General features: G+C 44.2%; 1 protein-coding gene across 1 annotated transcript in view; it reads right to left on the reverse strand.

The window, feature by feature from the left end:
* igsf3 (immunoglobulin superfamily, member 3) overlaps window positions 1-18,096 on the reverse strand; it is a 77,432-nt gene that overhangs the window by 23,778 nt on the left and 35,558 nt on the right. The window contains exons 3-4 of the mRNA XM_053439256.1: window positions 6,413-6,832; window positions 2,584-2,970 (exon numbers count right to left, since the gene is read on the reverse strand). Coding sequence (XP_053295231.1) covers window positions 2,584-2,970; window positions 6,413-6,832 — 807 coding nt within the window. The remainder of the gene's footprint in view (window positions 1-2,583; window positions 2,971-6,412; window positions 6,833-18,096) is intronic.

The following is an 18,096-nucleotide window of genomic DNA, read 5'->3' on the forward strand; positions in this document are numbered from 1 at the left end:
AGAGGCGATACAACAAATTGTTGAGCATGTTGCCGCGAGTGGAACACAATACTGTGTTGTGCATGTGTGTCTCCACAAGCGTACGGACGTGTGTGTGTGTGTGTGTGTGTGTGTGTGTGTGTGGGAGGACGATAGTGCAGTGCAGTTTGTAACCGGCCTCGGGCGCATCAGAGCGACAGCCAGAGAAGAGGCCCGGGTGAATTTGCACGTGTGGGTTGAGACTCTCCTTCTGAACCCTGTGTAGCTTGTTGACCAAGTCCACCCGGGCACAGGGAAGAAGAGCGAGATCACAGGGCTCAGCAACACTTCAGAAGCAGAGATGGATAAAAGTCTTTACTGGCTCCTCTGCTCTGTTTCTCTGCTTTATCTCTACTCTCATCACTTCAGCGTGCATCAAACATCATGGAGCCGCCGTTGACCCAAAGCTCTCCTCGTCCTGTGGGACCGACGCTGCACGCCTCTTGGGGGGCTGTAGCTCAAGATTTTTTTCCCTTCCTCCCCTAAGGCCAAGCTCTGCTGCCTCCCTCTCTGCTCGCCGGCCGTCCTAATAAGCATAAGCTGTCTGCGAATATGGAATAAACTCCTTCATTCGAACAAACTAGGACAGACAAAAGTAAAACCCTTCAATCCTTTTCTTGTTCCTCAGTATATCCCCGATATCTTACCCTTGTCACTTCTATCCATAGGACCGATTTTCACTGTTGCATGAGAGCTCTCTCTCTCCTTCTGCAGAGTTAAACTCATCCATCAATGCTGATCTTGTCAGAAGCGTTTGGCCCTGTTTGATCTCTGCTGTCACCTCTGACTCAACTTTAACCCCTGTCGAACCCTATTACACCAGCACTCAGCCAACTCCCACAATCAGAGTTATGAAGCACATCTCAAAACTGTGTGTGTGTGTGTTTGTGTGTGTGTGCAGGTGAGAGAAAGCAGACATGGGAGGGCAGTTTGTGCATGAAATAAACGCTGCCGGACCGCTACTGCTGTGTTTCATGGGAGTTTCTCCTCCAATAACCATGGCTATTATCCTGTGTAAACACTATAAACATCTTTTATAGGGCATTACGGTCTTTTGTTGGGAAAACAAAACCTCCCATACAGAGAGCTTCTCGGGAGATTGCTGCAGGCTTGGGGCCCATTGTTTTTGGGCTGATTTAGCAGGGGTAGCAGAGTAGTTAGGGTGAGGGGAGCATTTTGCTGCTTGGGAGGAAATATCATCATGCTGTATTATACAGCTGCTGCCTCCGTGCACTTCAGAGAGAAGTGAAGGTAGAAATAGAAAAGGGGGGCATGTCTCCAACTGATTGAAGGGTTTAAGATACACCACAGACCCTGGTCAGACCTGGAATCAACATCCTGAGAGATCTGTTCACAAGGGGACAGTGTTGTCTGTTTGCTTTTTGCAGTAAAAGTTGTTGATCGGATCTCACTTCTTCTGCTCTATATGCAAATAAACATTTAAGCTGTTTGTGTCCATGAAGACCAAATGACAATGACGACAATCTATGTATGTCGGCACTAGCAAAAGAGAGCAGGTGAAATCAGGAAGGTGCTGAATGGACTCCGCACAGCTGTGCAATAAACCAGTTTAAGTAATCAAACAGTCATTATGTAGTGGTTAGTGCTGATACTGTGACGGAGGCAACAAAATGATCAATGTATGGACACTGAGAAGGGTAAAAATAAGATGAAATATGTAGCGGGTCAGAGGACGTTAATGCTTTGTCATATGTGGCCCAGGACGTTTGTGCTCACCCAGCAAATAGAATGAGACCAGACGTGTCCCAGACCATTTCAGAATGTGGTCTAAGAGATCAGATCTTTGGACGCATTCAGACGTGAATTTTGCGCTGTCCACTTGTGATCCGATCACTAAGGACGGATGTTAAAACCAGGTCTGAATGGGGTCTCGGGGACTAACGAGAGGACTGTTTGCAAGGTTTGACTGTAATCACTGACACAAGCCCACCAGGCCGCCCTGCTTAATCCAGCTGAAGGAGATGCCTCGCGAGAACACATTCATTTAAGCCTGGGGAACCACTTAGAGGGCCCTGGAGAGCCAAGACCCTTTTTCTGCTTCTTTTCTCTTTCTACGGTTTCATTTCATGGCTGTTAGCTCAGCCTCCTCGAGTCTGGCCTCCTCTGCTCTCCATTACCCAACTATAGTGGTGCCACCTCCCCAAACACACACGCACACGCACACACACAGACACACACACACACACAGCTAAACCAAGGAAATGGGAAGGACCATAATGCTGCATTACCAATCCTTAGCAATCCACTCAAACAGAAAATACATCAGGAGTAAGAGCACCATTATCCTTTTCCCTCTTACTCACAGCTAACAATAGAGGCTGCACAGCTATCTGTTATAGGCCACCTTGTAGAGAGCGAGGGAAGAGAGGGGGAGGGAGGAAGAGAGAGAGAGAGAGGCTGGAGAAAAGCACAGTATGACCGTGTTCTCCACTGCCTTTATGAAGATAAAACTCTTTATGATGAAGAGCTCTTCAATCTTAGTCTGACTGACAACTAAGGACAGGACAAGTAAGCCATTGGCCTCATGAACAGATTATTACTCACTGAGAGGCAGGACTGTGATCTGGACGTTGCGAGACCTCTTGCTGCGGTCGATGAAGTCTCCCGTGGGCGTCTTCTCCCGCTCGGTCACGCGGCAGATGTATTTGCCGGCGTCGTCGGGCCGCAGGTGCTGCAGCTTGAGCAGGTGCACGTTGGGGCTCTCCTTGCGCACGGTGATGTGTCCGGCGGCCTCGCGGGCGACGTAATCGGGGCCCAGGACAGGCACGGCACTGGGACCCACCACGGCCACCGGTGAGCTGCTGAAGACCCACGACACCGAGAAGAAACGCTCGGGGACATTCTGGGCCTCAATTGTGCAGCGGAGCTCCAGCGGCTCACCGGCCGTGAAGGACCGTCGCTCCGTGTTCACCTGGATGCTGAAGTCCCGATCTAAGTGAAAGAGGGAACATCAAGGTTAGAGGGGTGTTTCGTATATAACAATCATAAATGTGGTCAGGAGGCAGGAGAAATATAAACACAATCTGGGATTCTGAAGCTCACAGCTAAAAGAGACAGAGTATGTGTGTGTGAGTGTGAGTGTGTGTGAGTGTGTGTGGGGGGGGGTGTGGGGGGGGGTGATACAAGTGGGGGTTGAGCGGAGATGGGTGGATGCAGTAACATAGGCTGAGGTCACACGATGCATCACTCTGGTAAAACGCTAATCATTCATGGGGCTCTACTCGCTATCTCGCCCCCTTGATTTCACCTCTGCAATAAAAAGCACATCTAATTAAAATTCTCGCCGGCAATCTGAACCAGAGTCAGGCAGCGCGTTGTCTTTCTCCTCCTGCACCGGCCTACGACAGAGCAGCCAGAGCAAACGCTGCTGGTGCTCGCCCCTCCACACGGTTTTCTGTGTATGTGCTGTTTCGTTTGCACGTGTGTGTGTGTGTGTGAATTCAGTTTTATTTGCTGTATTAATTTCCAGATGATGAGCACAGTGTGGATCAGAGACGGTTTGCCTCTCAGTGAGGTGGTAGCCCCGAGCTGTAATTACAAAGACTTTAAACTGACTTCCTCAGAAACACACTCTCGGAAAAAAGTTCAAAGTCTGCCGTCGGTACAGAGCTCGTTACGAAGGAGAACATTATGATGGGTGGGTTGTGGGTGGGTGGGGGGGGGGGCTTTTTGGACAAGTACAAACACACAGATGCGCGCAGATGCTGAATATTGACATACAAACACAGGGTGTGTTTACTGGTGCAGAAACAATTATCATCTTCGAATAAACGTGGAAATTAACTGTTGACACTTCTGATGGCAAATATTTTGTTGGTCATTAATAAATTAATAAGGCTTTTCTCTGTTATACATTATACATAATGAATGCATAATATAAATTGGATATTAAATTAATTTGATTGTTACCTTAATGACAGTGTATCTCCTTAGAGCATTAGTTGTTTCTATTTTTGACATTTTAAAAACAAAAAAACTAAAATGGCATTCTGTAGCGCGTAAACCTCCGCCAAGGCCCAACACTCTCCTTAAATTGAATCAAGCTAACACATATCAGTCCTCTCAATATTTTTTTTTAATCAAGATCTATGAATAACTTCCTGTAAATCTGTGAAAATATCGTTTCTAGCTATTTTCAAGACAGGGATAACGAAATGTCTTTGTTCAGGTCCATGCCGAAATTGGTTCTCTCCAGACCGTCCACCAAGTTCCCCCTAAATTTCAAAGAAATCTGTCGAGTAGTTTTTTGCGTGATCATGCTGACGCACACATACATGAACAGCGAAACATAACCCTCTAGTGATCGTGAAAAACATCACTAGATTTATTATTTACGTCATGTTTTTTTGTATGCAAGATTTTTAAAATTTTGACCGATATCCTAGAGAATAATTCATGGATCCTGATGAAATAAAAATCTGGCATGTTTGAGGAACTGATATTTCTGAGTGTATGCAACCACGAATCACTGATTCATGCACATAATGGCCCATGTTTGAAGAGAACAGCCCACAGAGGGCAAAGCAAAGGAAACATATTCTTACAGCAAAGCAGAAGCAAAGGAACACACTGTATCATGACACCTGAATGTCATTAAATGTTAAGGAAGGGGAGCAAAACTAAAAAAAACATTAACTGCCTGGTGACCAACTACATGGTCAAAAACTGGTCACTGCTTAAGTGTTCAGCATGGAGCTCTGTTGGGCCAGTGTTTTACAGGAAGAGTTCAAACGAGAGCTCTTGAGGGACTCGGGATAGATGGCGGAGGGAGGGAGAAAGTGGCTGATGCAGAAAAACCGAGGGAGCACGAAAAAAGAAAGACGCAGCAGCGAGACACGACTGCAGGAAATAAGAAGTGATGTGAGAGTGGGGATGAACAAAGGAGGAGGTGAAAGAGAAGAGAGAGATAGTAAAAACAGAGTGTGAAAGGTACATTAGGATTCTGTCTGCTGCTGCTCTCTCTTGATGCCGGCTGTGGCTGATTACCTTGTGATGGGGCTGTCTTGAGATACACTCCATCTTTTATAATAGGAGTCTAATAGAGGAGATGCGCCCTCTCTAACTTTTCTCTGTCAGAAATGCAATTGGACAGGGGCACACATCAAACACACAATTTGGGCTCAGAGGTATGCAAGCTGTGCTCTCATCGTGTGCAGGCAGAACTCCAAGTAAAGTCACAAACTTGAGTTTGAGGACCCGCATCCAGCGCATCGCCCCTTAGCACAATTCTGCTGTATTCTTTTTGTCACGCAACAACACCTCCATCCATTATAGATTAGAGAGAAGACAAAGAGGGACGAAGGGTGCTGCTGGGGGAGCTCTTTGTGCCTTTTGTCTGCTCCCTATAGTAACGGGAACTCATCTGACAAACTTGCTTTTAACATTCGAGGGTTACCATTCTCCCTCTCATTCTCGCAGCGCTATCTGGGGCACCATCAAGTTGTATTGGTCCGGAGCGGATCTGACGCCTAATGGAGAAAGGCAAAACGATTCCACTTTGAAGTGATTTACTGACAGGAGACACACTCGCCACTGTGCGCACGGCCTTGGTAATTGAGCTAATGTCAGAACGGTTTATCGCCCATCTCCACGACCCCTTCTTGGAGGCACACAGAGACAATCTTTATGGGTGTGGACACAGCAGCGGTGGAAGTGATGGGGTCAAGTCGGGTGAGAGGTGACGAGGATGCGAGCAGTCGTAAAGTTGCCTTTGCTTCCGGTCCATTAAGTCTAGATGTAGAGGGCTTATTAGATCATTATCATACGAGGCATATTCCTCCATCAGGCACCTCAATGGACTCTTTGTCTCTCCCTTGTACTTCCATCATGAAGCCCTTGTTACTTACTGAGCCACATGTCACGGTGCCGCCCTTCCCTCCCCCACCGTCTTCCTCCCCATCTTGGTTACTCCCTTCCATTAGACAATCTCCTCCTTCAGATATACTAGCACTGGAAATGCACTCACGCACTAACTAGACAAATGTCTATTGTAGGGGAGGGGCGATTGAAAAAAACATTTCTGGCTTCTGACCTCCGGGCCGCTGGTTGCCTAGAGAGATATTACATATGTGGAAGCCATAGGGCCCCCGGTGGCAAACACCCACGCTGTTTGCAGCCGGTTAAATTAGTCTTGGATACATTTGTAATGTTGTCCATCAAACAGACACAAATACAAAAGTGGGGAGTCTGTGGGGGTTTCGTTAAGCCCTTTTTAGCGAGCTAATGAGCTTAGTGGGAGATACTGATCAGCAATCAGAGGAAGCCGGCCCACATGCATGCAAGTGTTCTTGTCGAAGGGATGGGGACCTAGAAGCCGACCAGACTTTCCTCTCTTTCTATCGTCTTTTACACAGGATTGATTCCCTTTACTTACCAGTGGGCTGAATGCGGAGCTGGGTCTTGTCGCTCTGCTTGCGGGTCATGGCGAACCAGCTCCCGTCCGCATCCTGAATCCACTCTGCAGCCTGGCAGTAGAGAAGGCCCTGGTCCATGGGCTGCAGCTTGTGAATGGTCAGCCTGTAGGACGTGGCGCTGGTTTTATCCAGTCGGAGGTCCCCCGCTGCCATCCTCTGCCGGTACGGTCCACCAGAGCGGAGAACAAAGTCCCTGGACAACGTGACCAGCTCCTGAGGCGGGGCGGTGGCTTCCTCCGGAGACCGCAGGTACCAACCCACCGACAAGTGAGTGTGCTGCATCGTGGTCCGGGACACCTCGCAGGTCAGCTGTAGCGTGTCGCCCTCCACCTTGGACAGAGTCTGGACCGGAGCCGTCACTGTCAATGAGTCAGCAATGACTGTAGAAGAAAGAAAGGTGGAAGAGGGGAAATTAGCATATGCGGAGGTCGCTGGGGATGTAAGATCAGATTTAGACCCCCACCATATACTTATTCATTTGGCAAATTTCCCAAGATTGGGACTAATAGAGGATTATTGTCTCATCTTAAAAAAATCCTGAGATACCGTGTAATTCTGTTGTTAAAGATGGAAAACAACTGGTTTACACTATTATGGAAGTGGAAATAAACAGGCTGCTATGAAGTGGTTCAAAATCTAATTTACTCCCCCATCGTGAGGACAAGGTGTTAATGCAAGCAAGCTCTTAGTTCTGAAGCGTCTGCTCTCTAGTTCCTTTTATCATACATGATCACGGCACTGACATGTGATTGTCGATCTCAAATCACCCACCCCAGACCACCCCCCGGGCTCACTATATCCTAAGTGCTTTTCCATAGCACACACACACACACACACACACACACACACACACACACACACACACAGCTCAGCTCAGCTCAGCTTGCAGCCACGCACCCTCCCAATAAACTTTCATACAGTCCTTTGATCACACATACTAAATTTACAAACTGCAAGTTAAATTGCTGTAATAAATTCATCCCAGCTCTTCTATCTACAACACAACTGAGAACACAGGACCGACTTCAAGCCAGATGGCTGCAAACAGAGGAGATGAGAGCGGGGGACAGTCAAGAGCAAGGAAGCAACATCAAGGCTTCAAGATGTGATCGTTTCAGGAAGCAGTCTGGAAACGCTCGGAACTCTGACAAAAATAAACAGGTATAGCTTTGAAAAAAAAGGAGCTTGTGTTGCCACAGAAGTATTTTTGGATGTGTACCAGGACACTGCTGTATATGTGAGAGAGAGAGAGAGAGAGAGAGAGAGAGAGAGAGAGAGAGAGAGAGAGAGAGAGAGGGAGAGAGAGAGAAGAGAGAGAGAAGAGAGACTACCAATGGTCATAAGAGTACAAAATCATCTCACATTAATGACAACTGAAAAGAAGAGAACTTAAAGTCAGAAAAGGTAGTGCCAGTGTGCTGAGTGAGAGCTCTCTCACAACAGATCATCATCAATCTAACAATTCCAAAAATCTCCGTCTATCTCCAGTTCGCAGACCTTGAGAGCGTTCATCTCGTCTGCCTCACACCTCACATGTCTATTGTTAGTACCAAGAGAGTGCAGATTTGGACATGTTCAATATACTTGAAATCAATAAATGACCAGTGCTCTGTCGCAGCGACGGCCGAAAGACCTATTCAAAGACAAGGGCATCAACGACTGTTTTTCAAGTTCTGTGTCCTACGTTCTTAGTCCAGCTTCAACAAACTTTGAATAAACAGCTCGTTGTGCAGCAGGGGATGCTTCAGGGTTTTGCAGTTTGTGTTTACTTTCCACGACTCAATTACTGCGAGTCACTTTTACAGTTTCAGAAAGAAAACTGCAACCCGCACCGACACAGGCCAAGCAATCAGCCCCAGTCCAAACAGCCATGTTAACAAGGGCCACTGCACTACACTGCATGACCTGAGGCTGCAGACATGCTCAGATGCACATTATGTGTATTTGCACTTGCACCTGATGCCTGAGAAGAAGATACGGACTCATAAGTGTTGAGTGTTTAACAGACAGCCTTCAACCATTTAAGCTCAAGTGTGATCCACTGAGTTGAGTGAGCAATTCCAAAAGAATCTTTCTTGCGTTGCCTCATGGTGACTCCTCTCAGAAGGCAGAAATTGGAAGTGGGTATATTCTTGTTGAGTGCTTTGTCAAGATGTTTGGCTAATCAGGCTCTGAAGGGGATTGTCATTGGGACGAATACAAATCATTTCAGGCCTGTGCTTCTCCTCAACTCACCTGCTATGACTACACACGGATTCAGGGAGAAGCATTACTCCCACATTGTTTGGGATTTATTCAAATACACACTACACACGCACCAACTTTAAACAAGGTGCTCCTCGTGTGTCCTCTTGCATCTGTGTGCAAAAACACGAGATGAGGGACCAAGATAGGAAGAACAGAGAAACAGACGACACTGATGAAATAAACCGTGGTGGGTGTGGGGGAGACGGAAGGGGGGGCGCGAACAAAGGCAGAAAAGATCAGAGAAAGAAAGATGGAGGGGGCGGAGGAAAAAAGACGCTTGACATCTGGTTACCGGAGTTTAACAAGACACTCAAAAGAAAGAACCGGGGCTAAAACAGTAGTGGCAGGAAAATAAAGTGAGTAATCAGGTGGGTCAGACACAATGACACTCAGATGAGATGCCGCTCTGCAGATATTTATACACGCCATCATAAGAATAAACAGCTCCTACGGCAGTTTTAAAATACTGATGAGGTCGGACCGAATATGTCATCTAATCCACTTCTACATTTTCTTCAATGCTGACAGCAGGCATTGACATCAATAAAAACACGTCTGCCAATTTATTTGGCTGTTTGACATATGAGGAAATTACATATTTGGGAATAGCACTAGACCTTAATCTGTGCTTATATTCAGATGAAAGGTTATAATAGTCTGCCTTTTCAAAGGGCTGTTGGTTTGGTTGTTTGTTTGTCAGCAGGATGAGGCAAAAACTTCTGAATGGATTTCCACAAAACCTATGACATTTTGGAATGGACCCAGACAAAGAAACGGACCCCCCAGATGAAATGTTTCGACATTTTCGCAGATTTCCGATTGAATAATTCATGAATCTTAATGAAGAAAGAAAAACAGGAATATTTAAGGGACTGATGGCTTTGAGTTTGTGCAATTTGGTGCAGATCAAAATAAAAAGTTTCTAGTTTCCACTGAAATTATAGTGTGATGACATTTTTTTTTCATACAAACCCGTAAATAAAAGATTTAAAGTGAGTAAAAAAAAAGTTTTGTTTGATTTTGTCTATATATTGCCACTATAGCATACTTGGCTATATTCAGAAATTCTGCACTCCTCATGTACGTTAATGGGGAGAAAGACCTCTCGGCAAAACCGGATTCTTACAAGGTCACCTCATTGCAACTGTATGTCAAAGTGCTTTGCTGAAGACTCCTAAAATCTCTTTTATACCGTCAGACGTTCTGTGTGGAAACGACATAATCAAATGAAAGATCGTGCTCATTTAAAAAGCATCACTGACGTCTTATTCGACACTGGTGTTGCCACGTCCTCTCATTGTGACTCTCCATTCAACACCGACTGGACGGGTGCCTCACACAGACACACTGTTGCCACAACAACACACCTACGCTACAACCTGCCATTGCCATAGCAACGTTCCCACATGATGCTGCGGGCCTCTGAGAACACCCGGGAGCTGCAACAAAACAACCCCCCCCTCCTCCCTCTACACCAACCCAATTTTAAATCTGACTGCCGTCCAGTGTGGACTTCACCTAGGGAACACAGGGTGAAAACCGCAAACTGATTCTTCACGCCCCTTAGCCCACTTCATATGGAGATACTCAACACATGAAATCCTCTGGGCCAATCATATCCCTGCAGGCAGAGATCTGCTGGAAGACAGAACCAATCAGACACTCTCAGCATCTCTGAGGGTTAGGCTGAGGTTGTAAACACAACAAGATCGCCTAACAGCTCCGGTGACCTCAATCTGGGGAGGATTAAGATCACCATGAGATGGCTTTCTCGGACATGCACACAAAAATTTAGAGAGTGGGAGAGTGTGTTCTCACTTCCATCATGTGAGGACATCACGTTGACTTGTTTAGCTTAAATAATAAATGCTGTGTCAACTGAAAAGTATTGCGATGGCCTTAAAAGACAAATCTGACAGTAGTCTGTTTCTTTTGTAGACAACCAATCCCAAAATCAGATAAAGATCAACAACTCGAATGGCACTTAGTAGAAGGGCTAGGCCAAACAGTCCCCATTAATTAAATTAAGCTGCACTAAATGCCACATTTCAGTGCTTCATAGATATCAGTCTTCTAAACAAGCCTGATACTATTCATCAAGATACATGAATCATTCCCAAAGACACCAGGTTAAAGAAAGTGATGAAAAATAAAATCTTGGATCTGCACTCTGATCTAGATCCACGCTCAAATTAAATTGGTTTATTTTCTGACCCATACCAGATCCCTCCACCAAATTTCGTGGTAATCCGTCCAGTAGTTTCTGCACAATATTTCATAAACTCTTATATCAGTCTACTAAATATTCCCTTAAAATCTACAGAAATGTAAAAAAAACCCACTACTTTGCACTGGATAAAAATGTCCTTGATCCGCCCCCTGATCTGGAGCCAGACCAACATTGAATAGGTCTTTTCATGACCCAGACTGAATCTTTCAAATAAGTTTTGTGGTAATCTGTTGTTTTTACGTAAACAGATAAGGGTAAAGACGTATCGTCCTTGGCAGCGGTAACAACTCAATGAACATTTTACTATTAAGTGAAGCCAAAAACCTGATCTACTTAAAGACAACTGATATTGAGAAACTATTACCAACATTCCACTGCATGTTTTCTTCACTACGATGAACATTTCCAAATAAGTTCATTTTAGGTTAGCTTTCTATTTTGTGTCCTCATTAACCAACACAGCAAATGTCTGTCAATCCCAATCTAAATTTATTGAATTTCTCCCACTAACAAGTGTCAAAATAAAAGTTCTGAAGAGGATAGGAATGTGATACATATTCAAAATATTTAGTAATTTCACCACAAATATTGTATCTACAGTAATTAAATAAGTTAAATTTGATAGCATGACATACATTTCTTAAGGACTTTATTGAGAATTTAATGTTGGTTTCCTTATTTGTATCACTTCCCTATGTGCTGGTATCTCTGAAAATTTGAATTTCAAACATTTTTAACAGAAAGATCAGGAAATCTTTCATATCGTAAGATCTCCGGTGTAGATGTGAAGAAAAGAAACATGTCTGTGTTATTTCACTTCTTTTGACTGACACAGGAGACGTCAATCCTTCATAAATCTTTAAAACTACTCTCTTCCTGCTCTACCTCATCTGCAATTTTCTCTTTCATCTCTCCTCCACTCGTGATCTTCCCCTCCACTTGCACAGCGCTGTGAAGTGAGCGACGGTTGTCGTCCCTCAAGCCGGCCTTTTAAGTCCAGTCACACAGGGATAGAAGAGTGGGGGACACGAGGACACAAAAATGGATGGAAGAGAGATTTCGCAAAGATGACACCGTGAGAGAAAAAGAAGATAATTCAAGTCTCATCCGTTACATTTTGCATGTGCCCAAAATTATGACATCTCTCTGCAGTGTTTGAGGGGGCTATTGAAGCTGCAGAGGCAGAAAAAGACTCCTCACAGACATAATAAGCAAAAGGGAATCAAACAGCGGTGTTTGTGTTCAGTGTTTCTCATCTGAGTGATTGTTTGAACACAGATTTAAAAAAAAGGTGGAAGCAAAACAGCACAGAGTGAAGACACAACCACGCAACACTTTGTGCACTCACTGTTGTGTGCTGATAGTTGTGGTGTGGTCTTGGGAGAAGATGATTACATGAGGAACTAGAGATCTGCTGTTCACTCCGGATGTTACCACTGCTGCAAATGTTAATACTGGAATAAGCCTGTGCTCGCTCCGTGTCAGCAACACAAATCACACATGGACGCACCCAAACAGTTGCCACTTAATTGTGTTTTTCTTTGCATGTATTAGTGTTTTTGTTTTTGCCTATTTTACTGTAAAAGGCAAGTTTGTGGCTTTGGCTATTCCCCGTATGCTGCTTTCAGAAGGAACATTTTCCTGAGGGGCTGTATATGAAAACGCAAATGTACAATTCAGTTTCTTCTCGTTTCTTCTAAAACTTTTACTGCCAGCCCCCTAGTAATGTCTGAAGTGAGCCCATGTGAGAATAGAGCAGTAGAATGAGAATATTCCAGTGAGCGAGTGGTCGTGTTGATGATGCTTTAATGGCATTTTAAAACTGGGATACAGATATCTCAGGAGGAAAATGAGGTTCCCAACACGTAGAAGAAGATGTAAACTTGGAGTGTCGACCTCCGTGCCGACACTTTCCCACAGTGGAATTTATACGTCATGTCCTGACTTCTGTGCGCTTCACCGAGCTGCCTCCTTGCCTGAAGCTTCCATACTGTTTCTCAATCCTGTTAATGTGTCTGACTCGGACAACCTCCTGCTGCGTTCTTCATATGGGAATGGAAAGATCCGCGGTTGGTAGCTTAGCCTCAATTTGGAAATGTCATACTTTTGCCACTGGGTGCCGACCAATCCAAATAAAGAAGAAGATATCAAAAGGTGTGTAACCATGATAATATCCATGAGGAAGATTTCCTATCACATATATTTGAATTTATTCCTGCTTGGAAATAGTGCCAACTATATGATGAGGCAGTCAACAGAAACTCCAAATGGGCCTAATTTCTACTCTACATAGCCTGTGGACATTAGAACAAAGTATCTGGACATTTGCATAGATGTGTTTTTTGAGCGGCATCATTAGTGAGAGGCAGGCACCGGCAGAAAACAACTAAAAATGACTGAGAGCTTATGAAGAGATGAACATGAAATGGTATTTTGGTGGCTAAAATAATGTGAATTGCAACAAAAGAGGGGGGACATGTTTATTATCCCAAGAAGGAAACTTGCCTGTTAGTTCAGGGAGCACATTTAGCCATTAGCTTGAATGATCCAGTCGGGGGTCTGGATTTTACACTGAAACTGCAGAAACAAACAGCAGTTTTAAGGTAAGATGGCTGTGACTGTGTGTTTAAGGCTGATTAATGATTGTTCTGCAGTTCGGTTTGGGAATCTGTGACAGCTGATCGCAGAAGACTGATGGCTTTAGATGGAAACTGTGTCATGTTGCTGTGGCTAGGTGCAAAGTCTCTACTTAGGATCCTGTGTGGATGATCAACATTGCTCTGCCTGTTTACACTTCAGTCGTCTCCGAAATGAGATGTTTGCATAAATTTGCCCCGGCTGGCATGCACCCAGTTCCAGGTATATTATGAGGAAGGAGGAGAATTTCCAGACTTGTCAATGCACCGGTGCTCTCAACTTGTGCAGCAGGCGAGAAGCATGACAACATTACTTTTTTTATGCCAAAGTTGTGCTTTAATGTTTAAACCGTGCTGTCAGTTGATGTTTTTGGACACGCACAGATGTCTCTCTTCCTCTGGAGCTATCATTGAAAAGACTCAGGTAGCATCAGCGCGGAATATGTTGCCGTCGAGAGTTGAAGTGTTTATCAAAAGTGACGTGTGACTGAAAAAAGGTAAATAATGCAAGGAGATGTGCCGCATTGAAATTCAGCCCCAATGTGCACTGCTTCACAGATTGCAAATTGGTGACCCCCTCTATGATCCATGTGTTTTGTTGGTGTTGTTAGTGTTGATGACATGTGTCCATTCCAGGTTTCTTTGTATACTTTGTTGTCCCCATAATATTGTAAAAAAGACTAAACTTAAACATTGGATATGTCACTGTATTTATTTTGAGACAATAAACCATCTCTTTCAAAATAAAAAAATGTCTCTTCATGAGTCAAGGTAGAAACAGTTCGCCTCAATCTGTGCCCACATCTGTACCAAACAGTCTTCCACCTGAGTAGATGACTACCTACAGCGCTAACCTTTTGGAGTTGATTACAATGGTACAAATTTATGACAACCTACCATGGTGAATGTACGCCCTCCCAAGCACATTGAACAATAAACCAGTCTATGTGGTTGTTGTACGTTTTATGCAGAAACGGCTTTACTCTAAATCTCCTGCCATACCTTTCTGGGAAGGTGTCCCACAAGATTTCTGAAACTGGCTGCAGGCGTCTTCTCATGTTTCAGCCACGAAGGCACAACTGAAGTTGGGCACCCATGTTTGGTGACACAACCAGTGCAACAATTCATCCCACAAGTGAGGGGGCTGAGGTCAGAGCTCTCTCCGGCCCAGTTCTTGCAACTATATGGACAGTAGGTATGGATAGGATAGTCAACAGACTTTGGCCGATTGTGTTTTACATTCATAAGACTGCTGCCTCTAAATGCAGATGTTCATCCACTGCTGAAGGGGTTACAGCATTCAAGTGTGTAACAGCCTTTAAGTGTCTGTGTTTCTGTGAGTGTTTCTGTGTGTGTGTACTGCTGCAAAGCAAATGGCGATTTGGCAAAGCTACTAGGGTAATTATTGTTAATTACCCTGTGAAACTGAGAGGACTGCTGAGAGGAAAGCAGATTGAGTGGGCGATCCTTAGCTTCACTTCATTTGAGTCCAGCCTCATCACCCTGCAGACGTCACATTCTGGCCCAGGATGCCGGCAATGCATGCAGGCGTATCCCGGGTCAGGAAGTAAGAGAGGGAGAAATAAACAGCAACCGTGTGCCTACACCTGTCCTTCTCATCCATTACCCTGCCCATTCACATCCCCCGCTCCTTTGTTCTTCTCACTGAGAGCTGTCGATGACTCAACCTGAGGGATGGAGTGGTTCAATTGGCAAACGGGTAGTGACGATGGTAAAGTGGGAGGAAGAGGAGAGAAGGTAAAGATGAAGACAAAAGGAGAAGGAAGAGGATGAATAACAAAGAGGTATAGTATTCTTTTGCTGGCTGCATACCCCCCCAGCACACAGACACACAGTTTGTGATTCCTGAGCAGGAAGTGGAAAATCTACTTCAGATAGATCATTATTTTCTTGTTGCTTATATATAGATGGTGTACTTGTCACTCACACTTCACTTCCCTAAACACTAATTTGACGACACACACACACACACACACACACACACACACACACACACACACACACACACACACACACACACACACACACACACACACACACACACACACACACACACACACACACACACACACACACACACACACACACACACGTCTTCAAACGCAACACCCTGAGCAACCAGTGGAGCCAACTGACAATGTAAGGGTCTGCACACTGTCCTCAGGAGCTTGTGCTGATAATATGGACAGGATGTGAAGTAAAACCAGTAAAAAGAGGGCAGGCTAAGGATCCTACCCCAGAGCTAAAGCAACTGACTTGTGGGCGCACTCTTTAAAAGGAGAAGAAAGGGGTGCGGGGGAAAACAGCCAGAGGGGGTTGAAGTGTGAGATCTAGGTCCACAGCAGGGGGTGAATCAATAATACAACACACACATGATCAGATGAGCCGTGCAACTAATTGAGTCGAAGATGCAGAACAGCACTCACTTCATATGTGTGTTTCTGTGCGTTCACACATTGTAATACTGTCTTGTAATACAGGCATAAAAGATGTTGTGCATCGTATTGACCCGGGGAAAAAATTGTGTATTTATTTAGTTGTCAAAATAAATACTGAAGGAAGCTGTGAACAATGTAGTTCAGGATATATAAAAAAAAATCAGAAGACAAAACAGGGGCAGCATAAAGCAAAGCAAAAAATGTAAATGTATTACAGGGATAGAGTTAAGGTAGAGTAAGATATGGAGAGAGAGAGAGGGAGAGAATAGGGAAGACATGTAGCAAAGGGCCAGGTCGGAACCAAACCTGAAGCTTCAGCAGAGGGACGCAAGCCTGCATGGTGCCCAACTACCAGGTTAGCTAGCGGTTTTTCGTGATTATTTATATGTAACTTATTTTTTATGTAAAAAATAAATTCAAACTGGAATGGCCCTCTGTAGACCACATACCTCCAACAAGGCTCAACAGTTTCCTTAAATTCACTCAAGCTGTACCATATTGCAAAAACTCATGGATTTTAGATCTTAGTTTCATAAACCAACATTCAGTGAAAAATGTAAAAACTAATTTGAAAAATGCCCGATCTCACGATGTTATAGAAAAAGTGAAAGAAATTCCTGGATACGCCCCTTTGTGCAGATCCACACTAAAACGTGATGGTTCCGTTTCCATTCTGTCACGTTTGTTTATATCTCAAACTAACTAAACCAAACAATAGAGAGAGAGAGAGAGAGAGGTGAACAAAGAATCTCCTTGGCAGAAGTAATAATTTAAGTGAGTCCTTTCATAAAAGTAAATACTTAAATTCATCAGACTCAAAAACTCAGATAATTACTCAAATGTTTTAAATTGTAGTCCATATGGCCACGGTGTGATGACAGGCTGTTGACGATGCCTTGCAACAGGACTCTTCAATAAGGACACACAATGAGCAAAGTGACAGCAAATTCATTAGTCTTTATGTGGCATTTCTGTGGAGTCACACAAATTATTTGCAATTAGTTAACGGATTGGAAAACTGTCAAACATTTACTCTGACAGAGCTAAGGTCTTGGTCAAAGGCGTGAAGGATTTCTCACATTGCTGAAAACATTTTGGCATACTGACTAAATGCTTCCATCGCACCACATCGATGACATCGCATAACAAGAGCAACAAAACTCAAGTATCTGCAAACTGCAGGACTTTGATCACATGAATTCATGGCTCATCAGCAGCCATAGATGTTTGTTTTTTTTCCAAGCACTTATCCTAAAAATGAGTCAGTCTCTTTTCTCAATATTTTTTTTTCTCCCTGCAGATGAAAGCAGCCGTGCAGTCAAATTGTGTGTACTAGAGCAGAAGCAGTTTTGATTTCGGCCTCATGTTGCACGTCAAGCCCAACCCGTCTTTCCCTTGATATTTTAAATATGATAAACTACAGTTTTCTACATTTACTGCGAATCATTAACAGAATGATCATGAGCGGGGGAGAAAGGATGGTTCTTTCTAACCTATAGCTGTGTTCCAAACTGATAATTCCGTCGGCGTCTTCTATGTGCATGGGTCCACCAATATTTGTATTGATCAACTCTTCGCCTTCGTCACATGTTGGAAACGTTATCAACACGTGCACTTGCTCACTGTGGATTTTTCCTGCTGTATTCTCATGTGGGCTCACTTCTCGGAACACTTTAGTAGGGCACTGGCAGGAAAAGGTCTGGGAAATGTCCGAAGCATTCTCCCTTAGAGCGAAACGTGTCAGGGATTTCAATGCATGTCTAAAAGTGTGCATAGAATAAAATGGCTCTAGGTATATTATGAGTGAATACACAATTGTTACTCCATCAAGGACATTTTCGTCAGCATTTGTTTGTTTGTTCGCAGAATTATGTAAAAAATGCTGAACAGATTTCCATGAAACTGGATGGAAGGATCAATGGGAAGAATCCTGGAATATTTTTGGGGGGAATTCATGGATCATGATTTTAGAAAATATCCGAGAAGGAAACGATAGCTATGAGTGACGGAAATTTGGTGCAGATTCAAATAAAAATTCAGATTACATAAGGTGTCGGAAGGGGATTGTTGGG

Source organism: Pleuronectes platessa, chromosome 14, assembly GCF_947347685.1.
Source record: "Pleuronectes platessa chromosome 14, fPlePla1.1, whole genome shotgun sequence".
Taxonomy (NCBI): Eukaryota; Metazoa; Chordata; class Actinopteri; order Pleuronectiformes; family Pleuronectidae; genus Pleuronectes; species Pleuronectes platessa.